Source organism: Diceros bicornis, chromosome 18 (genome assembly GCF_020826845.1).
Source record: "Diceros bicornis minor isolate mBicDic1 chromosome 18, mDicBic1.mat.cur, whole genome shotgun sequence".
NCBI classification, from domain to species: domain Eukaryota; kingdom Metazoa; phylum Chordata; class Mammalia; order Perissodactyla; family Rhinocerotidae; genus Diceros; species Diceros bicornis.
In genome coordinates this window covers 25,205,434-25,233,148 of record NC_080757.1, presented here as the reverse complement: position 1 = coordinate 25,233,148, position 27,715 = coordinate 25,205,434, and the positions used below count along the sequence as shown (strand labels likewise).

Here is a 27,715-nt window from a genome sequence, read left to right as displayed (position 1 = left end):
AACGTCCGGGGGGCGGGCGTCCCGGGACCCGGGGGGCGCGCCCAGGCAGCGGGGCTCGGCGGCGGAGGGCGCAGTGCGCAGGCGCGCCGCCCGCCGCTCCGCGCGTCCCCAGCCGGCTGCCCCCCCGCGGCGCGCCTCTCCCCGCCGAGGCCCCTCCCCCGGCCCGGGCGCCCCGCCTCGGGAGAGGGCGGCGGGGCGCAGGGAGCGTGCGCGCGGCCCGCCCCGGGCGCGGGCGGAGGAGAGAAGGAGGGGTGCGCGCAGCGTCCAGCCTGCAGAAGCCGGGAGCCGCGCAGGAGGACGGAGCGCCAGCCGCGAGCCGGACCGAACCGGTACGGGGCCCGCGGACCCGGGCAGGGGGCTGGGGTTGGGCGGGTGGGACTTGGCGCCGATGCGGCCCCGGGGATCTGGCGGGACCGGGCGGCCGGGGCCTCGGGCCACCCTCGTCTCTGGAAACTTTGTGCCGGCGCCCCCACCTGCTCCCGGCGGTTCTCGCATCGCTGGGCGACGGGGAGAAGAGAGGCCGGGGGCCCCCCGCAGCGCCCCCTTCTCACCGCCGGGCCCCCGCCTCGCTGGCTCTCGGCGCGCACTCTCCTACTGCTCTCCCTCTGCGGCCGACACCCCGGCCCCGGCTGCCGGCCCTCCTGCTCCTTCGCGAGCATCCTCGTCTGTCCCCTCCGCTCCTCCTCCTTCCTGACCCCTCTGCTCTGCGGCCCCGCCGCGGCCTCTCTACCTCCTCACCCCGCGGTCAGCATCCACCCGCCCTGAGCCGCAGGAGCCGACGGCGGCTTTTGCATCTTCCAAAGGTTTCTGGTATATTGATGAAAGCAACTTGACTTTCAGCAATGCCAGATATTCAACTTGAGTATTTCTCTGCCGTGGTAGATTGGTGTGCACAGTGCTAACATGTCTTTTTGTTTCTCCTGAGTACCCTCGCTCCAAAGCGAAGTTGAGTTGTGTACGAGAGGACTTGCGTCCTGTGCAGACTTCAGTGGATTGTATAACTATATTTTATTTAGGTGGATGTTGCCAATGGTACCAGCCAGCGTTATGGTAACTGGGCATCCCAGAGGCAAGGGAAGGAGGAGGGACTTAGAAATGCAGTTCTGCTGTGTAGAGATTTTTTTTTAAACTATCTTGTACTTTTCATCCAGCAGGACCTCAAGGCATTTAGCGTGTAACTAGCTGTTCATTGTAGTTTTATACGAGAGGTAGGGACAGAGCGTTACCGTCCCGTTTTACAGGTGTAAAAATGGAGGCAAAGAGCCAATCCTGGTTCTTTACTAACCTTAAAGGAGTATGAACCAAGAGATTTAACCCAGAGTTTCCTGGAATTTTAGTCTATAAGGCCAGTGAGAATTATCATAGAATGTTGGAACACCCTCCCTGAGGTTGTACAGATCAGTTAAAAGTCAGAGGCTGGGGCCAGCTCTCAGCAGCTTGGTGCTTGGAACTCAGCTCTGTCACAAAGTTACAGCTTCTCTCTGCGTGTTTCCTGCTCTTAAAAATGAGGGGAACAAAGGTGCTGTATTCTTTGCAAAGTTGTGTGTGTGTGTCTGGAAGCTCCAGCTGCGTTTGGTGATTGTTACTTGTTGTGGACTCATACAGGCCCCCCTTCTCTGGTTCCCTTTAGGAACGCGGCGAATAAGGCACCCCCAGAATGAATAACCACCTCTTCTTTGCCAGAAACACCTGAGAATTCATGTCAGGGGACAGGCTGGGGCAGGGACCCTGACCTGGGTGAGGGTGGGGGCAAGGGTTGCAGGGTGGAGGTAGGAAGGAGCCCTGCACAGGCGGCTTGACACATGGGCCCTATTCCTGCCTCCAGCTCTGACTCATCTTCTGACGCTTGGGGGAGGAGAGGTAGTTGCTTGATATTTTTGGCTTTCCCCCATAAAACAGGAGACGATTTCCTTCATTCCAAGTCTTTTTAACGTCAGTGTGGAACGTGTCTATGCTGAGTTCTCATCTGAAATCTTTCATATTGGTTGAATGCAGGTATGATTTCTGTAATATTCTTTAATGGAATGGCATAAATGTATATTCATCTCATAAAAATCTGACCAGCTGTATAAGTTCAGGAAATCCTTTAAAACTTTAACACAAAAACTTTAGCATTTTTAAAAGATGGTCTTTAGGGAAGGATCTGTGTTTGGTGCGTTCCTCTTCAATTGGGATTTTATTTTAAGGCAAGGTGGATTAAAGATGCTTTTTCCCAATATCACAAGAAATACATTAATCATTCTCTGTGTAAAAAAATTAAAACTTTACACATAAGGTTAAAGCCTTCTTTTGAGTATCTTTCCCAAAAGTAACTGCTGTGTATATCTTTATCTGTGTGTATCCTTTTAGACTCTTCTAAGCATTTTTTTAAAAAATTTTTTTGATTTATTTATTTTTTTCCCCCAAAGCCCCAGTAGATAGTTGTATGTCATAACTGCACATCCTTCTAGTTGCTGTATGTGGGATGCGGCCTCAGCATGGCTGGAGAAGCGGTGCCTCCCTGTGTGCCCAGGATCCGAACCTGGGCCGCCAGCAGCGAAGCGCGCGCACTTAACCGCCAAGCCACGGGGCTGGCCCTCTAAGCATTTTTATAAATGTCTCTTTGCACAGTGATTTTTTAATTGAAATGAATTATAAAATTAAACTGGTCCTGTTCATAGAGATTTGATTTCTGTCTAGAACAGGTAGCAGGCATTTTTTTTTTTTTTTTTTTTTTTTTTGGTGAGGAGATCAGCCCTGAGCTAACATCTGCCAATCCTCCTCTTTTTTTTTTTTGCTGAGGAAGACGGCCCTGGGCTAACATCGGTGCCCATCTTCCTCCACTTTATATGGGACGCCGCCACAGCATGGCTTACCAAGCAGTGCGTCGGTGCGCGCCCGGGATCCGAACCAGCGAACCCCGGGCCGCCGCAGCGGAGCGCGCGCACTTAACCGCTTGCGCCACCGGGCCGGCCCCAGCAGGCATTTTAAGTACAGCTGGTTGTCAAGTTTTATTAAGCCTGATAGCAAGGTAGTATTTCTCAGGACAATGGGCAAATGACCCCTTCTTAAACATCTTCAAAGCAGTTAAATCGTTAAGATCCTAGGCGTTACTCCCGGTTGCAAATGAAAACTTTCCCGTTAAAAAAGAATAATCTAGGACTACTAGTGTATTCATCTTTTCTTTGCTTATAAGGAGGCATAAAAGGGAGTGGAAGGCAGGAAGAGTTGCTAAAGCAACAGTGCCTGGGTATAAACTTACAGAGCGAACATTGAAGGTGGTAGCTTTAGTTATTTATGAAAGCTTCACTTTGATGAAGACAAAGAAAGGGAACTGTTAATGTGGGGACAGTTCAAATCAGTAATTTCAGGAGATGGGTGAGTTAAAACAAAATTCACATCAAGACTTGATGGGTTTTTTGTTACACTTTTATTGAGGACTTTTGCCATGCTAAAGGTACTGTGCTGAATACTGGGGTAGAAGGCAGATAAGGTTGCTGACCTCATGAAGCTACAAGGCTTCATGACATTCAGAGAGGAAGTGTTCTTTCCCCAGATTGGCCAGAACTGTAATGGTTCTGAATTCCTGCAAATCAACATTGTATTTATTTAACCTTTTTTATTGTGAATTATACCACACAGAAAAGGATATACAACGCAAGTGGATAACTTAATGAATTATTTTAAAGGAGACACAACTGTAACCATCTGGTGGGTCAAGAAACCCCCGCCTCCGGCTCTTTCCCAATGACAACCTCTCCTCTCACCCGAGGTCACCTAGCTAGTAACCAGCCTCATTTTTGTGAAAATCACTTCCTTTCTTTTCTATGGTTTTTATCCCATAAATATAAATTTCTAAACAACATAGTTGCATTTTGCCTGTTTTTCACCTTTATGCAAATGAATCAAAGTAGGTATTCTTTTAAATTCTTTTTTGAGGGGTCGACATCATATATATGTATATATACACACATATATGTAATTTTTTGGTTAAATTCTTGCGGCATTATTTGTTTTAAAGATTCATCCGTGTTGTTACCTTTGATGGTAATTAGTTCATTTTTGTATGACTACCACAGGTTATTTGTGTGTCATCCACTGTTGATGGACATGTGGGTTGTTTCTGATCTGGGTAGTTATGAACAGTGCTGGGTCATAGGTGTGCGCTGGGTCATAGGTGTGCGTTGGGTCATAGGTGTGCGTGTCTTGAGCTTTACTAGCTGATGCCTATTTTCCAAGGTGGTTGTACCAATTTACGTTCCTTCAGTGGTGTCAGCCTTGAATTTATAATCCATCATATTTGCTGTTTAACCACAATATGCTTGGATATTTCTTGAATGAATGAGTAAATGTCACCTAGGTGGTCTGATCCTTGGTCCTTCATGTACCAGTGTATTTATATATACATATGTTTAATTGTATGGTTTGCACTAACATACTGCTCAAAGGCCTGAGATGGTTCTTCCATTCTATTTGGTTGACAAATACCCAGCGGAATCCTTCCATCGTCTTTTTTTTTTCCTAAACAGATGTGTAGTTATAGGGAAATTTAAATATGCAAAATGAAGTATTAAAAATAAAAGTGTCTAGTACCTAGAAGTCTTTTAAAGGTTTTGGGTGAATCCTACCTCCTGGGCCACCAGATACCGTGATTTGGTGACTTGTGTTGTGCTGGTGAATGCTTGCCTTGTGCCCAGCCCTGAATGTGCAGGCCCGCAGTGCTGGCTTCAGTGTGTGACGTGTGCTGGAACCCAGGCCAGTCCTTGTTAAAATGCCCTCTGAGGACAGCTACTCACATGCTTGTGTGCATGTGCAGATCCCCTAGGAGGCACTGAGCACAGACTGGGGCTCGTTCTTCTCTGGCAATTCCAAAGGGACTGCAGATTCTTTGCTACAGGAATAAATGACTCTTTTACAGTCTTTAAAAAGTGCTTTTCTCCAAATCTTCCTTGGTATGTGGCAGTAGAGGTAGTTTAGAACTGGGTTTGGTATAGAGAATTCCTGCTTCCTGAGTAGACAGTTGCCAGATTAACTTGAATTGCCTGTGTTTGATGTTGCTAGCTGGGTTTAAAGCTAGGGGAGTGCGTGTGTGTGAGAGAGAGAGAGAAAAAAAGAGAGAGAGAGAGAGAGAGGATAGGGAGAGATGGGGAAGTCACATCAGGACAGTTATTAAATTATTAAATTCAGGTATTTATTGAGTATCTACTGTATGCCTAGTATTATCTGCCAACAGCTTGTGTCTGTCCTTAGAGCAGAATGTTCTACAATTCTGTAGGTTTAGAAAATGTCCTCAGGGAGATCCTTTTTATTAGCTGGGGGGGTGATGGAAGAACAGTATAGCCCAAAGAATGAGAGATTTGTAGTTCTTTTTTATTTCTTCTATAAAGCATCTTGGAAAATGGATAAGTTGCTCTGTTTTCAGTCTTTACAAAATTCATGAATTTTTTGCTTATACATCAAAGATTTTTTTTCAGATTCTCTAAAATAATCCTAATTTTTAAAACTACTTAGGTATAAATTAGAAGTTTTTATCCACAGGGAGAGGATAAAAGGTAGTGTCAGAACCTCTTCCTCTGAATGGTGGGGGTAGAAGTCCTGTTTGTGTTCTTGATATCCCTGTGGCGGGCAGTAATTTACAGAGGAGCTCCATGTTCCACCTGTTGCAAGGAAGAGGGGAGCCTGGGTATGGAGGTCACAGCCATGCCCTGTCATGTGTGGCCCGTGGCTCTCCCAGCTCACCTTGCCACTTCCCATTCTTGCTCTTACACCGACAGAGTGATCTCTCCTCTAGTTTGGTCAGCTTTTCCCTCTGCCATCTTGAAGTCTCAGTGAACAAAAAGGCCCTTTTGAAATTCACATGCACCTGCCTGGCTTCTGCCTTTCGCCCAAAATAATTTCAGCCTCAATGGCCGAGGCAGGTTTTTTTTATTCCTTAGGTCTTTGAGTTTGTGGATACACATGAGAAAACTCTTTAGCGAGGGCATGTTGCCTCTGTTGACTGGTAAACATTTATGTAGCAGAGAGGGCATGCGAAGCACCAGCCTTTCTCTCCTGAAAGAGAGAGACCAGGAGGTGAGCTTGCTTGAAGTTTTGAGGAAGCACTGGAAAAAATAAAATCCAGGAGAGTACCGTCAACACACAAGTTACATACAAATTTGAAATCAAGATTTATAATGAAGAATTTTGCTAATTTAGCTGTTGTGCCGTGCTGGTATCCTTGCCAGCTTCTCTCACCAGGTTGACTGTTAGTCTGGCTCCCATGTGAAGAGCACTACCAGCTGCAGGCCAAAGCCTGGAGGAGCTTGGATTGACAGCCATTTGTTGAAGTTAATTTTCTTCTATTACAAATAATTTTTATTTTTAGAAATTGCAGTCACATAGAAAATTACCAAGAACAAAATAACCAACACCATTACTCACCACTCAAAATTGGTCATACTTTATCTCTCTTTTCTTTTATTAAAAAAAAATAATAATAGTAAAGCATTATAAAGTGAGGCTTCCTTGGGCCCCTTCCCTTCTTTCCCACTGAGACAACCACCTCCATGAATTTGATAGGTTTCCTTCCAACCCACTGTATTTATTTAAATATCTCTTTATTTTCAATTAAACAGTGCATTTTTGATGAATGTCAAAAGGACATAGAAATCTCAAATAGCCTTTAAGTTGCACTGTCACATATGTGCTATGTTTAGGGGACAGAACTCTTTTAGACTTAAAGTTGTACATCATTTCACATGACGTTTCTTAAAAATTGGAGAAGGCGTCAGAGTTTTATAGAGCTTCAGTTACTTGGTATAAACTTTAAGCTAAAGATGACCCAAAATGTAAATGAAATGAAACTTGTTTCATACTGGATTGTATCTTAAATCCAAATAACTACTGTATTATTTTATTTGAAAGTAATTTTTAAAAGTAAATCTACATTTATGGAGTTTCTTGTTCCATTTATCCTCCTAGAAATGACAGTAGATAATATTTATCTTTTCCACAATAGCTTAGTCTTAATAATATTATTTTAAATTCCTTCTACAGGAGCACTTGCTAGAAATATAAATTCCCAGGCCTTTACCACCAGAAATTCTGATTAATTAGGTCTGAGGTGGGGCCTAGGAGTCTGCATGCTAACCAGCAGCTCAGGTGATTCTCATGCCGGGGTCCTTAGGACTACACTTTGGAAAATACTCCTTTACCATACCATGATGGCTTTATAGCTTATAATTTCAACCAGAGGTTGGCAAACTTCTTCTGTAAAGGGCCAGGTAGTGGATATTTTAGGCGTGTGGGCAGTATGGTGTCTGTTGCAGCTGCTTAAAGTAACTTGCCAGGTAGCATGAAAGCAGCTATAGTTAATATGCATCAAGTGAGTGTGGCTGTGTTCCAACAAAACTTCATTCATGAAGGCTGAAATTTTCATTTCATACAATTTTTATGTGCGGTGAAATACTATTCTTTTGACTTCTTTTTTAACCCTTTGAAAATGTATAAACCATTCTTAGCTCATGGGCTATACAAAAACAGGTGGTGGGCTAGACATGGCCTGACGGCCACAGTTTGTGACCCCTGATTTGAACAAGCATAGAGTGAGGTTCACAGGCCATTGCATTCTCTTATAGCATGTGAATAATAATTAGTTACATAACCTAAAAAGAACTATGTATATTACCTTATTTTATAAGACCGTTTTTTCAGGAGAGTTAAAGCCAGGGGAATAACTTCAGGATCCTCTGCCTTTTGACTCCTGTTTAGCTAAGATCTTGATTCCTCCTTTGCTACAGGGAGGGCTCGGACACATCCAGTTGCCCTCAAAATGTGGTAGCTCTGCTGTCCCTCAGCATGGAAAGGGTATGTAGCTTCATCAGGTTCCCTCCATCCAGCTAATGCAAGAGACTTACCTGGTTATCTTATTCTGCTCAGAAACCATGGTGAATAATTATAGATGCCTTTGACTTATAAGGAAAAATGTGAAGTTAATTTGTCAATATTTTATAAATGAAGTTAATTTAGTATAAAATCACCAAAACATGGAATTGGGCTGGGGTATGATAAAGAAATTCTTGTAGGGAGAAAGTTGAGGCTCACTGCTCGTGTTTTAAGGATTTTGACACATCTTATAAGACATCAAAAGGTGAGATGATCAGAGGGTAATCAGCTATTCACTATTGACCTCTTGATCCTCTGAACTGTATTCTAATTTATAAATTCTTTTTTGTCTTCAGTAAAGTAATAATGAACTTTTAAGGAGTGAAGTCTTATTTATGAAAAGACTTAACATCTTCTGAGATTTCATGGTTCTACTTCTCAGAGGGCAATAGTGATTTCAGCAATTTTGAGGCAAACTTACACCTACCTTGGGTTTAATTGCTGACGTGATTTTTTTTTTTAAGTACTCTCTGTCTAGATGTTCTGACCTATATAAATCAAAGTGCACCGCTTAACCAAGAATCTATGATTCATATTTAGTTTTTACTACTTACTCCTTGAAGATTTTAAAGTATTATAGGCTGTGGTACAAATTGGTTTCCAGTTATCACCAAACAAGTTTAAATGTGACTGGAATTTTGCAAGCATTTTCTTGGTTCAGGTTTATCAGATTTTTCACACCCAAAGACCATCTCATATCACTTAGCAGTTTAGGATTTTTAAAGATTAATATCTGGATTATGGATAAAGCACGAGACCAGCCTTATTTTCCTTAATGTTTTCTCTTTGCAGTTTTTATTTTCTTCCCCAGTGAAATGTACATTTTGGTAGTCTTTAGATCAGTTGATCAGTTGTGGTCAGATTGTATGACTGATCAACAGGACACTCGTGGAAGGGGGTTCTGGTCCCAGTGGGGTTACTAATTTTCTATGTAGAGTCTGAGAAAGCCTCTTAACCTCCATTTACCTCTGATTCCTCATCTGGGAACCATGACAGCAGAATGATACTGATCCGTGAGAGGCTGAGCATGCTCGTGTGGCTTAAACAAAACAGGCGCTCGAGTTTGCTTCGAGTCCAGTGGGACAGACTGAGGCAGATTAATGAGAGCGGTGCTCCTCACACTTTAATGTCTGTACAGACCACCGGGCTCTTGTTAAACTGTGGACTCTGATTCCGTAGGTCTGGGATGGGGCCTGAGATTCTGCATTTCTGTTGAGCTCCAGGTTGACACTGCTGGGCCTTGGATCACGCTTTTTGAGTAGTGAGGAGCTGTAAAAAGGGCCTTGTGCGGCTGGCCCCGTGGCTTAGTGGTTAAGTGCTCGTGCTCCGCTACTGGCGGCCCAGGTTCGGATCCCGGGCGCGCACCGACGCACTGCTTCTCTGGCCATGCTGATGCTGCGTCCCACATACAGCAACTAGAAGGATGTGCAACTATGACATACAACTATCTAACTGGGGCTTTGGGGAGAAAAAGGGAAAAAAAGGAGGAGGATTGGCATGGATGTTAGCTCAGGGCTGATCTTCCTCACACACACACAAAAAAAATGAAAGGGCCTCGTGTTCTCCATTCAGAATCTAAAAATGAGGAGGCTCTTGAAAGACAAGAATGGCAGCATGTTTTAAATGGATTAGAGAAAAAGCATGATAGTATAATCTGTAAGACACCTCTCCAAGAAACAAACAACTTAGTTTTTTCAGCACTGTTGACTATTTTACTTTGCTTTGACCCTGTGCCTTCTCTGCATTGCTACAGCACCTACTGTTTGCACTAACATTTGATTCACTTACTGTTAGTCTATCTCTTATTGTTTTTTTTTTTTTTTTTTGCTAAGGAAGAGTCGCCCTGAGCTAACATCTGTTGCCAATCTTCCTCTTTTTTGCTTGAGGAAGATTCGCCCTGAGCTAACATCTGTGCCAGTCTTCCTGTATGTTGTATATGGGTTGCCACCACAGCATGGCCACCAACGAGTGGTGTAGCTCCGTGCCCGGGAACCGAACGCCGGGCCGCCAAAGCAGAGTGTGCTGAACTTAACCACTAGACCACAGGGCCAGCCCAAGTCTATTTCTTATTGTTGTTCAGCTGTTTTCTATGTGTATCTTATGTCATCTCTTTAAGATGATAAAATCCTAGCACAGGGTTATGTCTTATGTTACCTTTATATCCCTGTTCTCAGTAACTATTGCTGCATAGCACACCGTTCCAAAACTTGGTGGTGTAAAAACAACCATTTTTATTGCACTCACAGATTGCGGTAGGTCACGAATTTGGACCTCACATAGTGGTCTTTGCTCCACAATGTCTGGACCCCGGGTGGGAGATTTAAAGCCTGGGGGTGACTTGATGGCTGGAAGCTAGAATCATTTCAGGTGTCTTTACTCACATATTTAGTGGTTGATCCTGGCTATCAGCTGGAACCTCAGCTGGGCTGCTGGCTGGAACACCCACCTGTGACCTCTCCACATGGTAACTCTGTTGGGCTTCTTTGGGTCTCTTCACAGCATGGCAGCTGGATTCCAAGAGCAAGTCCCAAGAGAATAAGGTAGAAGTGTGTGACGTGTTTATAACCTAGCCTTGGAAACATCATTTCTACTGTACTCTTTTGGTTGAGTTGGTCACATTGTAAATTCTTGTAGGTTGGGAGATAGTGTTGTGGCCATTTTTGGCAAATACATTCTGCCACAGTCCCCAGCAACACGCAGAATAGTGTTGAAAATATGGCATGAACTCAGTAAATACTGTGGTGTGAATGAGTGACAAGTAATTTAAACACCCAGGTGGGTGAGGACCAAATTCAAAATTTCAGTTCCACATGTGAACAGATTACTCCATGGTACCCAAATAAATACGTACCTTCACCTTTTCTTTTCTTTCTTTCTTTTTTTTTTTTTTGTGAGGAAGATCAGCCCTGAGCTAACATCAGTGCTAATCCTCTTCTTTTTGCTGAAGAAGACCGGCTCTGAGCTAACATCTATTGCCAATCCTCCTCCTTTTTTCCCCCAAAGCCCCAGTAGATAGTTGTATGTCATAGTTGCACATCCTTCTAGTTGCTGTATGTGGGACGTGGCCTCAGCGTGGCCGGAGAAGCGGTGCGTCGGTGTGCGCCCGGGATCTGAACCCCGGGCCACCAGTAGCGCAGTGCGCACACTTAACCACTAAGCCACGGGGCCGGCCCTGTACCTTCACCTTTTATAGCAAGTTATTGCTAGTCTCTTCTCCCTACTCTACTCATTCTGTTTCCAACATGGGAATCGATGACTTTATCATAGAGAATTAAACTTCTTCAAGTCTGTGCCTCCATGTCACTATTTGGCATGCTTTGGTTCCTGCTCTCATCAAGTGGATTGCCCATGTCTTTCTTTGGGCTGTAGTGTTTTCTCCATCCAGCAACTGGCTAGTGTCCTAATATGATCGGCCCTGGGTAGGCTCAGTTAATGGACTGGTGGTCCACATAAGGACATCGAGATGGTCAGCCAGGTCACGACTACACAGGCATTTGCTCTGTAGCTATGTGCCACACTGGGGCAATATCTGTGGCCAAATCAGAATGGTGACTCTCTCAGTCTTTAGCTTTATGTGTATTGTGTGTATTTATCGTCCTCCCAGGACACCATCCTATCAGTTAATTCATAGGGTGGGAAAAACACAAACAACCCCTCCTCCAAATGTAAGATGTTGAGGTGTTTTAGCCAAATTACTAAAGCTCTCCAGATGACTGAGAACAATTTGTGACTATCTTTCATTTCATTTTACTTTAATATGAATATAACATAACATTTGTTTGAATTTTATTCTTAAAGTTCTAGCAAAGTTTTTTTTCCCCTAATGAAAGATTGCCACACTGTGATTTTTATTTGTAAGAGCGAGTACTTTAACTTTTTTCCCAATGGAACGCATTTCTAATTTAATAATGAATATTAATGAGAAAAATAGTATTTATTTATTTATGGCAATGTAAGCTAAAATACTTGTGTTTTTTTTTTGAGGAGGACTAGCCCTGAGCTAACATCTGATGCCAATCCTCCCCTTTTTTCTTGAGGAAGAGTGGCCCTGAGCTAACATCCGTGCCCATCTTCCTCTAGTTTATATGGGACGCCCCCACAGCATGGCTTAACAAGCGGTGTGTCAGTGTGCGCCTGGGACCTGAACCTGCGAACCCCGGGCCGCTGAAGCGGAGCACACGCACTCAACAGCTTGCGCCAGCGGGCCGGCCCCAATACTTCTGTTTTAAAAAAGGGTGACTTTAAGGTTTTTTTTTAAAGAATAGATAAACATTTACCTCCATTAATGGAAGGAGAAAATGTGATTACATAGGCTTTTCAGGTATAAAAAAATAAGTGTGGGCCTCCAGTATATACTATGATCCTCTGAAATTCCTTAAGCTAAAAACATTTTAGTCAGATCATTTTACACAGTCATCCTAGCATCATTGTGGCCATTTTCTGCTTATTCAACATGAGGAGAAAAAGCAGTAGATAGAATTTCAGTTCTTTAACTGCTGATTTTAGTGGTTGTCATGATTTAAAAAAAAAGAAGAGTAGCCTCCTTGGCACTGGGTTGGATGCTCTGAATAGACTGTGACTCCAAGCAGCGATTCCGGGTCTGATCCAGGTGGGGACACAGTGCTAACGTGAGGCTGGTGCCCATATCCCAGGAGCTCTCCAGTGCAGGGAGCAGTCAGTTGTTAGCAGCTTATGCATTACTGAGATCACAGACCCACTGGGCAGACACTAATTCTGGATTCTGTTTAGCACTTATTGCTTTGATGTTTATTATTCAAAGAGAACAGCATCATGTCTGACGTTTCTTATAACTTGTAAAGAAAAAAAATACCTCTCTGTCTTTCACTCCATCCCACCCTCTTCCCCTGGCCAGGAAAGCATTTTTCCCTCTAAGAAGTAAATGCAGCTGCCAGAGCAACTTGGGAGGGCTGAGTTGAACACCATGGACAGCGACGTGGACATTCCTTGTACCCTCTGGTCACCCTCGCCCAGAGACCAGTGTGCTGCAGTGGGAGTGGCGTGTTCACTCAGAGAGCACCTTGCAATCTTTGATCCTTTAAATATGGGTCAATCTCTTACTCTCCTAATAGATGTCTTTTCTGTCTTCCAGGACACATTACTAAGTTGATTTTGACACACTTGTGATGTAATACCCATGTTTTCTTTTATTCTTTATGAACAGAATAAGCTGTTCTTAGAACTGAAGAAAACTAGGGCTTCTCATTGTGCCTACTCTGGGACTTCTCCTTGCTGAGGTCCCTCTGCTATCAGGAGGGCTTTCTGTGTCCTGAGTGGTGTGCCAGTGTGTAGCAATATTTCCCTCTTCGGGCAGTAGGAGAAAGTGGAGCAGGTCAGCCTATCTGCACTCAGTCTTTTCTGTAAGCAGCATTTAAATATGTTCCTCTTAGGCAGATCCAAGACCCCTTTCATGCATTGAAGGCGCTGGCTGGTGGTGTCGGAGTGCTGTAAGGCAGGTCATGAGAACACAGCCGCCCACCCCAGGCTCACAGTGGAGCAATATGTGGGCTTGTGCTAGGAGCCTGGACACCTTGGATCTTTTCTTAGTTCTATTATTTGTCTTCTCCAAGTTGAAATCATCTCATCCCTTCTGAACCTTGTATTTTCTGATCTGTAAAAGGGGTCAGGAGTGTTTGTCAGTAGAGCATCTATATATCTGTGCCTTCTGAGTGCTCTGGCAGAAGTTGTTTTTCTAAATCTTGGACCCTGCTTTGGCATTTAAGCAGGTTTGTTGGCACAAGACTGACTAGCAGCAGCAGGGAGGGAGCATCATGTCTGTCTCACTTAGATTCTGCCCTGAGGATTCACAATCTGTTTTCTTTTCCCTGCAGAACGAAGTACCCTATCATTGCCCAGTGATTGAGAGTTGACAGAATAAGCTAGACTTCTGGCCCACCCGTTACTTACCCTTGGCCCTTGATGAAGACCTTTCTGCTGAAAAGGCCAGTGAGCCTGGGCACCCCTGCCTCAGGAGGGCAGGTGGCTTCCCAAACAGAATGATTATTTGGGACACCACAAGACTGAGTCCCTCTTAACTAGACAGTAACTAGATAACCTGGTTGGAAATTTGATTAGCATCTTCCAGATTTTCCACATTGAGGAGGAAATTAGTACCAGCAATTTGAAAGCCTGATTTTCTGTGTTTATTACCACGGTGACTTTGCTTTTTAAACTATTAGGATTCTGCCAGGGAAAGACTTGGAAGTGGCACGAGACTGTGTTCTGCTGCAGGACAGGATGTTCTCACACAAAAGTTCTGTCCATTTCCATTTCCAGCTAACACTCACATCCACACTCATTTCCTTATGCGACTACTTCCTTGTTCCTCCTCATGGTGCGATTTCATGTATATACATCTCCGTGTACCCCTGTATCATCAGTCACCAGCTGTGGGCCCCCAAAGAGGGGTGTAACCTTGGGTGAGGCAGCTCCCTTTGGACAAGGGCAGTTTCTGGGGAGGGACTTGCGATCTATCAGCACCAGCACTCTGAGTGCCTCAGTCTCCAAGAGGGGGATCTGGGTGGTGCACCACAGCATCCACCTCTGCAGTGGTTCTCAAAGTGTGTCCTCTGACCGTCAGCATCCTCATCACGTGGGAGACGCCAGTGCTTGAGCCCCACTCCAGACCCACTGAATCAGAAACTCCGGGAGTGGGGCTCAGCAATCTGTGTTTTAACAAGCCGTCCAGGTGATTCTGATGCACACTCAAGTTTGAGAACCACTGCGTTATACAGTTATAACTTATTATTTATTTAGGTATAATTGACATATAACATTATATCAGTTTCAGGTGTACAGCATAATGACTCGAAATTTGTATATATTGCAAAATGATCCCCACCTTAAGTCTAGTTAACATCTGTCAACAAACATAGTTATAAAATTTTTTTTTCTTGTTATGAGAACTTCTAAGATTTACTCTTAGCAACTTTCAAATATGCAATGCATTATTGTTAACTATAGTCACCATGCTGTACATTACATCCCCATGACTTATTTATTTTGTAACTGGAAATTTGTACCTTTTAATCCTCTTCACCCATTTCACCTACTCCCCACTCCCTGCCTCTGGCAACCACCAACCTATTCTCTGTATCTATGAATATGTTTTTTTCCTTGTCTTAGATTCCACATAAGTGAGATCATATGGAATTTGTCTTTCTCTGTCTGACTTATTTCACTTAGCATAATGCCCTCAAGATCCATCCATAGTGTCGCAAATGGCAAGATTTCCTTCTTTTATATGGCTGAATAATATTCCAGTGTATATATACATACGTATACTACATTTTCTTTATCCATTCATCCACTGATGGACAGTTAGGTTATTTCCATGTCTTTGCTTTGTAAATAATGCTGCAGTGAACATGGGGGTGCATATATTTTTTCAAGTTAATGTTTTTTCTTTGGATAACTACCCAGAAATGGAATTGCTGGATCATATGGTAGTTCTGTTTTTAATTTTTGGAGGGACCTCCATACTGTTTTCCGTAGTGGCTGCACCAGTTTACATCCCTACCAACAGTGCATAAGGGTTCCCTTTTCTCTACATCCTCATCAATACTTCTTATTTCTTGTCTTTTTGATAACAGCCATTCTAACAGGTGTGAGGCAATATCTCATTGTGGTTTTGATTTGCGTTTCCCTGATGATTGGTGATGTTGAGCACCTTTTCATGTACCTGTTGGCCATTTATATGTTTTCTTTGGGAAAATGTCTATTCAGAGCCTCTGCCACTTTTTTAATTGGATTTTTTTGCTATTGAGTTGTATGAGTTCTTTATGTATTTTGGATATTAACCCCTTATTAGATACATAATTTGCAAATATTTTCTTCCATTTGGTAGGTTGCCTTTCATTTTGTTGATGGTTTCCTTTGTTGTGCAGAAGCCTTTGAGTTTGATGTAGTCCTACTTATTTTTACTTTTGTTGACTTTGCTTTTGGTGTCAAATCCAAAAAATCATCACCAAGACCAGTGTCAAGGACCTTACCTCCCATGTTTTCTTCTAGGAGTTTCATGGTTTTAGGTCTTAATGTCATTCAAGTCTTTAATCCATTTCGAGTTAATTTTTGTGTATGGTGTAAGAATAGCAGTCTGGTTTCATTCTTTTGCATACGTCTGTCCAGTTTTCCCAGCACCATTTATGGAAGCCACTGCCTTTTCCCCAGTGTATATACTTGGCTTCTTTGTTGTAAATTAATTGACCATATGTGCGTGGGATTATTTCTGGGCTCTCTATTCTGTTCCACTGATCTGTGTCTGTTTTTATGCTAGTACCACACTATTTTGATTACTATAGCTTTGTAATATAGTTTGAAATTAGGGAGTGTGATGCCTCCAGCTTTGTTCTTCTTTCTGAAGATTGCTTTGGCTATTCGGGGTCATTTGTAGTTCCATACAAATTTTAGGATTGTTTGTTGTATTTTTATGTGAAAATGCCATTCGAATTTTGTTAGAGATTGCGTTGAATCTGTAAATTGCTTTGGGTAGTATGAACATTTTAACAATATTAAATCTTCCAATCCATGAGCACAGAATGTGTCTCCATTTATGTGTGTCTTCTTCAATTTCTTTCATCACTGTTGCATAGTTTCTCAGTGTGCACATCTTTCACCTTGTTGGTTAAAGTCATTCCTAAGTATTTTATTCTTTTTGATGCAGTTGTAAATGGGATTGTTTTCCTAATTTCTCTTTCTGATAGTTCATTATTAGTGTATAAAAATGCACCAGATCTTTGTATATTGATTTTGTATCCTGCAACTTTACTGAATTTATTTTTTCTTAGTTCTAACAGTTTTTTAGTGGAGTTTTTAGAGTGTTCTATATATAATATCATGTCATCTGCAGATAGTGACAGTTTTACTTCTTCCTTTCCAATTTGGATACCTTTTCTTTCTCTTGCCTAAATGCTCTGGCTAGGACTTCCAATACTATGTTGAATGAAAGTGGTGAGAGTGGGCATCCTTGTCGTTTCCCTGATCTTAGAGGAAAAGCTTTCAGCTTTTCACCATTGGGTATGATGTTAGCTGTGGCCTTGTCATTATGATGATGTTGAGGTACATTCCCTCTACACCCACTTTGTTGAGAGTTTTTATCATAAGTAGATGTTGAATTTTGTCAAATGCTTTTTCTGCATCTGTTGAGAGGATCATATGATTTTTATCCTTCATTTTGCTTATGTGGTGTATCACATTGATTTGTAGATGTTGAACCATCCTTGCATCCCTGGAATAAATCTCACTTGATCATGGTATATGATCCTTTTTACTATAATGTTGAATTTGGTTTGCTGTTTTGTTGAGGATTTTTGCATTATGTTCATAAGGGATATTCGCTTGTAATTTTCTTTTCTTGTGGCATCCTCGTCTGGTTTTGGTGTTAACGTAATGTTGGCCTCATAAAATGAGTTTTGAGGTGTTCCCTCCTCTTCTGTGTGTTGGAAGAGTTTGAGAAGGATTGGTATTAATTCTTCTTTAAATGTTTGGTAGAATTCACCAGTGAAGCCATCTGGTCCTGGATTTTTGTGTGTTAGGAAGGTTTTGATTACTGATTTCAATCTCCTTACTAGTTATTGGTCTGTTCAGATTTTCTGTTTCTTCATGATTCAGTCTTGGTAAGTTGCATGTTTCTAGGAATTTATACATTTCTTATAGATTGTCCAATTTGTTGGCGTATAATTGTTCATAGGAGTCTCTTAGGATCTTTTGTATTTCTGTGGTATCAGTTGTAACATCTCCTCTTTCATTTTTGATTTTGAGTCCTCTCTCTTTTTTTCTTGATGAGTCTAGCTAAAAGTTTGTCAATTTTTTTATCTTTTCAGAGAACCAGCTCTTAGTTTCATTGATCTTTTCTATTGTCATTTTAGTCTCTGTTTCATTTATTTCTGCTCTGATCTTTGTTATTTTTTCCTTCTATTAACTTTGGGCTTCATTGGTTATTCTTTTTCTAGTTCCTTGAAGTGCAAAGTTAGGTTATTTGAGATCTTTCTTGTTTCTTAATGTCTTTTTTTTTTTTTCTTTCTGTGAGGAAGATCAGCCCTGAGCTAACATCCATGCCAATCCTCCTCTTTTTGCTGAGGAAGACCGGCTCTGAGCTAATATCTATTGCCAGTCCTCCTCCTTTTTTTCCCCAAAGTCCCAGTAGATAGTTGTATGTCATAGTTGCGCATCTGTCTAGTTGCTGTATGTGGGATGTGGCCTCAGCATGGCCGGAGAAGCGGTGAGTCGGTGCGCGCCTGGGATCCGAACCCAGGCCGCCAGTAGCGGAGTGAGCGCGCTTAACCGCTAAGCCACGGGGCTGGCCCTTTCTTGTTTCTTGATGTAGGCATTTATTGCTGTGAACTTCCCTCTTACAAATGCTTTTGCTGCAACACATAAGTTTTGGTATGATGTATTTCCATTTTCATTTGTCTTATTTATTTATTTATTTTTTGTGAGGAGATCAGCCCTGTGCTAACATCTGCCAATCCTCCTCTTTTTTTGCTGAGGAAGACTGGCTCTGGGCGTTAGGGCATCCATGCCCATCTTCCTCCACTTTATATGGGACACTGCCACAGCATGGCTTGCCAAGCAGTGCATCGGTGTGCGCCCGGGATCCAAACCGGTGAACCCTGGGCCGCCGCAGTGGAGCGCGTGCACTTAACTGCTTGTGCCACTGGGCCGGCCCCCATTTGTCTTTTTCTAATTATTTATTTTTTAATTTTTTAAATTTATTTTTTGTTTATTGCAGTAACGTTGGTTTATAACGTATAAATTTCAGGCGTACATCATTATACTTCTATTTCTGCATGGATTACATCACGTTCTCATGTTCACTGTTCACCACCCAAATACTAATTACAGTCCATCACCAGACACATGTGCCTAATTATCCCTTTCAACCTCCTCCCTCCCCCCTTCCCCTCTGGTAAACACCAATCCAATCTCTGTCTCTATGTGTTTGTTTTTGGTTGTTATTATCTACTACTTAATGAGTGAGATCATATGGTATTTGACCTTCTCCCTCTGACTTATTTCACTTTGCATAATACCCTCAATGTCCATCCATATTGTCACAAATGGCTGGATTTCATCGTTTCTTATGGCTGAGTAGTATTCCATTGTGTATATATACCACATCTTCTTTACCCATTCGTCCCTTGATGGGCACTTAGGTTGCTTCCAAGTCTTGGCTATTGTGAATAACGCCACAGTGAACACAGGAGTGCACATGTCTTTACACATTGGTGTTTTCACATTCTTTGGATAAATACCCAGCAGTGGAATAGCTGGATCATATGGTAGTTCTATCCTTGATTTTTTGAGGAATCTCCATGCTGTTTTCCATAGTGGCTGCACCAGTTTGCACTCCCACCAGCAGTGTATGAGAGTTCCCTTCTCTCCACATCCTCTCCAACACTTGTTGTTTCCTGTCTTGTTAATTATAGCCATTCTGACGGGCATGAGATGATATCTCATTGTAGTTTTGATTTGCATTTCCCTGATAGTTAATGATTTTGAACATCTTTTCATGTGCCTGTTGGCCATCTGTATATCTTCTTTGGAGAAATGTCTGTTAGGCCTTTGGCCCATTTTTTAATTGGGTTGTTAGTTTTTTTTTTCTTGTTGAGATGCATGATTTCTCTTTATTTTTTTTTTGCTGGGAAAGGTTCGCCCTGGGCTAACATCTGTTGCCAGTCTTCCTTTTTTTTTTTTCTTTCCCTCCCCAAAGCCCCAGTACATAGTTGTACATTCTAGTTGTAAGTCCTTCTAGTTCTTCTATGTGATCCACCACCACAGCATGGCTGCTGACAGACAAGTGGTGTGGTTCTGCACCCAGGAACTGAACCTGGGCCACCAAAGGGGAGCGCGCCAAACTTTAACCACAAGGTCATCAGGGCCGGCTCTGATTTCTCTCTTGATTTCTTCTTTGACCCATTGGTTGTTCGGTAGCATGTTGTTTACTTTCCACATATTTGAATTTTCCAGTTTTTTTCTGTAATCGATTTATAGTTTCATACCACTGTAGTCAGAAAAGATGCTTGATATGATTTTAGTCTTTTTAAATTTATTAGGACTTGTTTTGCAGCCTAGCATATGATCTATCCTGGAGAATGTTCCATGTGCACTCAAGAAGAATGTATATTCTGTTGCTTTTAGATAGACTGTTCTTGGGGCTGGCCCCGTGGCTTAGCGGTTAAGTGTGCGCGCTCCGCTGCTGGCGGCCCGGGTTCGGATCCCGGGCGCGCACCTATGCACCGCTTCTCCGGCCATGCTGGGGCCGCATCCCACGTACAGCAACTAGAAGGATGTGCATCTATGACATACAACTATCTACTGGGGCTTTGGGGGAAAAAATAAATAAATAAAAAAAATATATAGATAGATAGACTGTTCTGTATATATCTGTTAAGTTCATCTGGTGTAACATGTCATTTCAGGCTGATATTTCCTTATTGCTTTTCTGTCTGGATGATCTATCCATTGATGAAAGTTGGGTATTAAAGTCCCCTACTACTATTGTATTATTGTCTGTTTCTCCCTTTAGGTTTGTTAATATTGCTTTATATATTTAGGTGCTCCTATGTTGGGTGCATAAATATTTACAAATGTTATATCCTCTTATTGGATTGACCCTTTTAACATTATGTAATGCTTCTTCTTTGTCTCTTCTTAGTCTTTGATTTAAAGTCTATTTTGTCTGATATAAGTATAGCTATCCCAGATTTTTTTGGTTTCCATTTGGGTGAGATATCTTTTTCTATCCCTTCACTTTCAGTCTGTGTGTCCTCTTACATCTGAAGTGAGTCTTGTGTAGGCATCATATAGATGGGTCTTATTTTTTTATCCATTCAGCCACTCTGTGTCTTTTCATTGGAGAATTCTGTCCATTTACATTTAAAGTAATTATCGATAGGTATGTACTTACTGCCTTTTTTAAAATTGTTTTCTGGCTCTTTTGTAGGTCCTCTGTTCCTTTCTTTTTGCTCTCTTACTTTGTGATTTGATGACTGTCTTTAGTGGTATGCTTAGATTCCTTTCTCTTTATCTTTTGTGTATCTAACATAGGTTTTTGCTTTGTGGTTACCATGAGGCTTACATATAACAACTTTATAACAGTATATTTTAAGTTGATAACTTAAATTTGAATGTATTCTAAAGCTCTACGTTTTTACTCTCCCTCGCATGTTTTATGTTTTTGATGTCACATTTTACATCTTTTTAGATTGCGTATCCCTTAACTATTGTAGTTATTTTTACTATTTTTGTCTTTTAACCTTCATACTAACTTTATAAATGATTAATCTACCACCTTTACATTATATTATTCAAAATTTTACTATATCTTTACCAGTGAGATTTATACTTTCATATGTTTTCATTTTACAAATTAGCACCCTTTCTTTTCAGCTTAAAAAAGTCTCTTTAACATTTCTTGTAAGACTGGTTTTAGTAGTGATGAACTCTGTAGCTTCTGCTTTTCTGGGAAACTGTTTCTCTCTCCTTCAAATTTGAATGACAACTTTGCTGGGTAGAGTATTCTTGATTAGAAGTTTTTTCTTTCAGTACCTTGAATATACTGTGCCACTCTCTTCTGGCCTGCAAAGTTTCTGTTGAAAAATCTGCTGATAGTCTTATGGGGGTTCTCTTGTATATAACAAGTTGTTTTTCTCTTGCTGCCTTTAAGAGTCTCATTATCTTTTTTTAAACCTTTTTTTTTTTTTTTTTTTTTTTTTGCTGAGGAAGATTTGCCCTGAGCTAACATCTGTTCCAATCTTCCTCTATTTTCTATGTGGGTCGCCACCACAGCATGGCTGACGAGTGGTGTGGTCCATGCGCAGGATCTGAACCCACGAACCCAGTCCACTGAAGCAGGGTGCACCAAACCTAACCACTATGCCACGGGACTGGCCCCCTCTCATTATCCTTTTAACAATTTAATTATCATCTGTCTTGGTGTAGGTCTGTCTGGGTTCACCTTTTTGGAACTCTCTGGACTTGCTGGATCTGGATATCTGTTTCCTTCCCCAGGTTAGGGAAGTTTTCAGCCATTATTTGTTCAAATAAATTTTCTGCCCCTTTCTCTCTTGTCTTTAGTATGCCCTTAGATATGTGCCAAACTAGAAGCCTGCCCCTCAGGCCGAACCTCCAGGACAAGCAAATAGGCCTCTTTGGCAGAAAGACTGGGGTACGTTTCAGTCTGCTGTCTGTGCAGTGCCCTGACGGTGGTAGCTGCCCAAGAACTGTCTCTCCATTTGTTACAGTCCCATGGCACCCAGGAACGCAAGCTTTGCTGGCCACCAGGGCCAGCTGATCAAGGCTGCCTAGGTGGCAGCCACAAAAACCACGGCACAGACACATAGAGAAGCTCGTCTCTGGGAAATACTGGAGTTTGGCAGAGGGAGAGCATGAAGATAGCACCCACCCTCCGAGGTCTCTGGAGAGGATTACTTTGGGCCCTTACATGTGTGTGTGTTTTTTTTTTTAATAATTTTATTTATTTATTTTTCCCCCCAAAGCCCCAGTAGATAGTTGTATGTCATAGCTGCACATCCTTCTAGTTGCTGTACATGGGACACGACCTCAGCATGGCCGGAGAAGCGGTGTGTTGGTGCGTGCCCGGGATCCGAACCTGGGTCACCAGCAGTGGAATGCGTGCACTTAACTGCTAAGCCACGGGGCCGGCCCAACATGTGTGTTTAATTAGAAGCCTGCCCCTCAGGCTGCAAGCTATAACTGTTTTTAAAGCTTTTTAAAAAATTATTTTAAAATGTTAAATATGCACGTCATATGACCCAGCCCTTCCACTCCTAGGTATTTGACCAAGAGAAAGGAAGGCATATGTCCACACAAATACCTGTACGTGAATGTTTACATCAGCTTTACTTGTAATAGCTTAAAACTAGGACCAACCCAATTTTCAGTAGGTGAACAGATAAGAAACCATGGTATATCTACACAATGGAATACCAGTCAGCAATAAAAAGGAGTAAACTCTTAATATATGCAACATGGATGAATGTCAAAATAATTATGCTGAGTGAAAGCCAGACCAAACAAAAAAAATCCCTATATTGTATGCTTCCACCATATAAAAGTCAAGAAAATGCAAACTATAGTGACAGAAAACAGATCAGTGGTTGCTTATGAATGGGGCTGGAGGGTGAGGTAGGGATGAGTTATAAAGGAGCATGAGGAAATTTTGGTGGGGGATGGATGTTTATTATTTTTAGGTCATAGTGTCTCAAGTTTATACATATGTCAAAACTCATCAAGTTGTATATCAATTTGTATGTCAGTTATGCCTCAACAGAGCTGTAAAAAAATTAAAGTGTGATGGTTACCTAGGAAAGGCAAAGGGATAGGTTGGGGGGGGGAATACATTTTTAATGATACTCAATGGTGCTTATCATACTGTTACATAAGTTAATAAAATAAGAGGGCCAACACGGAAGAGAAAACAAAATGAGAGAAATTGCAAATTGCTGTCCTCAACAGCAGCACCTCCTGTAGTTGGCATTCATGGCTGCAGCCACATCTGCAGTACTGCTCTTCGTGAAGCTGTCTCCCTGCATGTGGCTTAGCTGCTGTACCCACTGTGGTGTCTGGCACAGTGCACAGAGTCTCCCATCCTGCTTGGTTGACTGAAGGCACATGGAAGAGACTAGCTCGTTTTGCTTGCAGGCCCAGTAGGCAGTGCCTTGAGTTTCATGGATATGTTGCAGTCTTCTGAATCTCCTCCTTCCAAAAATTTCTCTCTGTTATGGCCAAAACAGTGCTTTATTTCTCACACTGTGGGTTGTATGTCATTAACAAAAAGCTAAGACTTAGATTGGTATTTCTTACTGGTACTTTTTTTTTTTTTTTTTGCTGAGGAAGATTGGCCCTGAGCTAACATCTGTGCCCATCTTCCTCTATTTTGTATGTGGGATGCCACCACAGCATGGCTTGATGAGCAGTGCATTGGTCCATACCCGGGATTCGAAACTGCGAACCCAAGGCCACTGAAGTGGAGTGTGTGAACTTAACCACTACGCCACTGGGCTTGCCCCACTGGTGCATTCTTTAAATGCACATCTAGATATATTTAGCATGCCTTCCACTTCCCAGATTTCTTCCAGTCAAACCCAGTTTAGTAGTAAAAACCCAGGAGGAATTCTGTTGAACTTCCTGATTGGCCACATTCTTGCCTCCTTGTCTTCCTGCAGATTTGATTTGTATCCACTGTGATCAGCACTCTTACTTAGGACTTTCCAGATCCAGACCCAGCACTCCACAGTAACTCCTCACAAGTGAGTAGCCCCAGCACCACTCTGTCTGTGGAACTGGAGATGTTCTCGTCTGACTGAAATTACTTCGGGCATCCACACGGTACTGTGGATGGGGTTAAGCAGACTTCCCAGTGGGCACAGACTATAAGGCAGTGAGAAGAATTGATATGTCTAAAATCTCAGGAAACCAATAATTTCCTTTTCTATTGTTACTAATGTACTATATAAAGATTATATAATATTGAATGTCTTTTATAGTAAACCCTATATGAATGACACGGTATAAATCTTCCATATTAAACTAAGCTAATTTTAATTCTATCACACATCTGAAGTCAGCTTCATCTTGGAGCTGAGAATTGGCTGAGGAAGGTAAAGTTATTATTTAAGCACACCCAGGGTCAAGTCAGCTAAAATGCTCATTAACTTAGACAAATGAATTTTTGAGACCACGGCTTTCAAATTGCGTGGGATTATTTCCATGGAAATGCAACAGCACAAGTTACCCAAAGCTAGTTGGATTTCCAAAGTGTTCAGATGTCACAAATATGATAGGAGGTAGCTATTGTTAAATAATAAAGGGCTAAGGTGATCATATGTCCTGGCTTTTCTGTAACTCTCCACTATCTTTTTAGTCCTTTATAAAGGCGGTTCATTGAATATATTACCTAATGCGATATCATTTTTATACCTTTCTAAGATCTCTCTGTCTAGAATTAAGTTTAGGAAAATATAGCCATCATAGCTGTGGAGGTAGGCAAGAAGTGGATGAAAGAACATGGCTGTAGGAGGGATCAGAATTTCTGATTTACCAGGGAACACCACTCCCTTCAGTAAGAGCAAGACCTTGCAAGATTGTCGTTCAGGAACCAGTTGAGCATGTTTCTGTCTTTAACGTTTCCTAAAATAGGATGACTATTTCCATTTTCCACTTATTTTTTATTTTACTTTTTTTTACAACCACTGGAGAGCTGAGTTTTACATTGATTTTACATATTGGTCTCTTAGGCTACTTTTCCTGTTAATCAATAGAAATGATTTGTCTACATCCTTGAAAGAATGTACTCTATTATAGAAAATAACCATTTCTAATCCTTTCACCTTCCCATTCCACAAACACTGCAGAAGGCTGTGATGAATCAGTAGCATTTTAAAGTACTAACAGGTACCTGTATTTTGCAGGAAGGTGACTGTAATTTCGGATTCCTTGGTGGAGGAAAACAAAACACTCTGGTCTTGCTTCCAACAATGCAAGTGTGATCGCCGGCGTCTTCATGAGCTCCAGAGGTCACAGCACACTACCACGGACTCTCATGGCCCCTCGGATGATTTCTGAGGGAGACATAGGAGGCATTGCTCAAATCACCTCCTCTCTCTACCTGGGCAGAGGCAGTGTGGCCTCCAACCGGCACCTCCTTCAGGCTCGTGGCATCACCTGCATCGTTAATGCTACCATTGAGATCCCCAATTTCAACTGGCCCCAATTTGAATATGTTAAAGTGCCTCTGGCTGACATGCCACATGCCCCCATTGGACTATACTTTGACACCGTGGCCGACAAGATCCACAGTGTGAGCAGGAAGCATGGGGCCACCTTGGTGCACTGTGCTGCAGGGGTGAGCCGCTCGGCCACTCTCTGCATTGCTTACCTGATGAAATACCACAATGTGTGCCTGCTGGAGGCGTACAACTGGGTGAAAGCCCGGAGGCCTGTCATCAGGCCCAACGTAGGCTTCTGGAGGCAGCTGATAGACTACGAGCGCCAGCTCTTTGGGAAGTCGACAGTTAAAATGGTACAGACGCCTTATGGCATAGTTCCAGACGTTTATGAGAAAGAGTCCCGACACCTGATGCCTTACTGGGGGATTTAATGCCACCAAAGCCTGCATCAGCAGCCCCTTGAGCAGTACCAGCATCTGCTACACACCATCTGCTCCCCTCTTCACCTTTCTTTTCAAACGGTTGACTTTTGGTTCTCCCTGAAGTGTTTTTTTACACTAGGTGTTCAAGTTTATTTTAAGAGATAGGGAGGGAGGGGAGGAACATAAGGGGAATGCATACATTGCTAGTAACATTTTTAAAACTAACATTTTGGAATAATGTTTATGAAAATCGATAACTGGCTTTTAATCATTTTTAACAATTTGAACAGTTTAATAAACTGGTTCTGCTCTATTCTGAATGCCATGCCTTTTGGCATCATGGCCGGTGCCGGAGGAGCTCAGTGCAAACACCACTCTGGGCCCTGATTAACCCTGTAGGGACAAGGTTTGCCCAAGGCTGCCGACCAAATAAATGCTTAGGGAAGACTGACACCAGCTTCAGTCTCTACTGGATTAGCCCCACTCTTTCCTTTCCCCTCTATTTAGTGACTCTGTAAGTTAAAAAAAATAAACCTTTATTATTTAGCTGTTAAGTAATTATAATGAAATCTGCTTCAAACACTCTCTTGGAATCAATGTGCCCCAGGATTATATTAGCATTATTTTTAATAAATATATCTGCTTAACATTAGAATTTTTACTAATAAGAATTTCAAAGTGTGTGTGTGTGTTGATGGAAGAAAGATGCTCTCCAACAACTGTTAAATATATGGCTCCTGTGACAATTATGAACACTACTTAAAATAGGCACCCCAGCTGAATCATGTCAGGGTTTCACATCCTTGCAGATGCGCAGATATTAACATCATTCACAATGCTGGAACAGTGGAAAAGAGCACAGAGTATACACTCTGATTTTTAAAAGGTACTGTTTTCAGTTGTCTCTTAATAAGTGGAGTGCACCAAAGCAGTGAGTCCTCCATCAAAGAAACTGGTTTTTAACAAAAGGTGTGCCTTTCCTTGACTGTTAACACACAGAAAAATGCCCTAAACCAAACCTGAATACAAGTGATGGAATATAATACAAGTGATAAGCAAATAACAATGGCTTCCTTTGTTGACACTTGGGAATGTCACCCAGTTCACTGCTCCTAATAAATATGAAAACGACTCATCAGGGACTCGTAGAAGTTTAATTAGCTCTTCTCTATTCCACCCTCCTGGGAAACCACTGGGAGTTACCAGGTTGCCTCTTATTTTTAGGTAAGGGAGCGACTTGTCACAGCACTGCTTTATTTTACTTCATTTGCCGGGTAGATTGTAGCTTGCTTAGCCATGGAATAATTTTCTAGATTTTTTATTTATTTTGGCAAGAAGCCATAGATATAATGCCAGTGACTGAATATTTATATAAATTATATCGTCCAGATTTTACCTGGTCTGTGGCAGTGGTTTCCATCTAAATCCTACTGTGTCTTTTTTCGTACCATTTGTCCAATTTTATAAACATTCACCATTAATTATTGTCTAAATAGGAATATTAAAATGAAGTTAATAGTTTGTATGGGAAATCAGAGGAACCCATAAATACCATAGCACCACATGATCAAAAATCAAAAGAATCCTATGGCTATGGAGGTTATGGCTTCTTTAGTATGAAGGCAAACTTTAAGTCTGGGAGTTTCTGGAAAAGAACCCAAAAATAATCATTGTACTCTAGTA

General features: G+C 42.0%; 1 protein-coding gene across 3 annotated transcripts; it reads left to right on the top strand.

The window, feature by feature from the left end:
- Nucleotides 1-223: 223 nt before the first annotated feature.
- DUSP14 (dual specificity phosphatase 14) lies at nucleotides 224-26,681 on the top strand. Of its 3 annotated transcripts, XM_058560438.1 has the most exons (4): nucleotides 235-329; nucleotides 1,900-1,995; nucleotides 24,108-24,191; nucleotides 25,353-26,681. In XM_058560438.1, the coding sequence occupies exon 4, from the start codon at nucleotides 25,445-25,447 to the stop codon at nucleotides 26,039-26,041; it is 597 nt and encodes a 198-aa protein (XP_058416421.1). In that variant the 5' UTR covers nucleotides 235-329; nucleotides 1,900-1,995; nucleotides 24,108-24,191; nucleotides 25,353-25,444; the 3' UTR covers nucleotides 26,042-26,681. The 3 variants fall into 3 exon arrangements, with proteins under 3 accessions (XP_058416420.1, XP_058416422.1, XP_058416421.1); XM_058560437.1 differs by lacking the exon at nucleotides 1,900-1,995 and having other exon boundaries at nucleotides 224-329; XM_058560439.1 differs by lacking the exons at nucleotides 1,900-1,995; nucleotides 24,108-24,191 and having other exon boundaries at nucleotides 234-329.
- The last annotated feature ends 1,034 nt before the right edge of the window (nucleotides 26,682-27,715 follow it).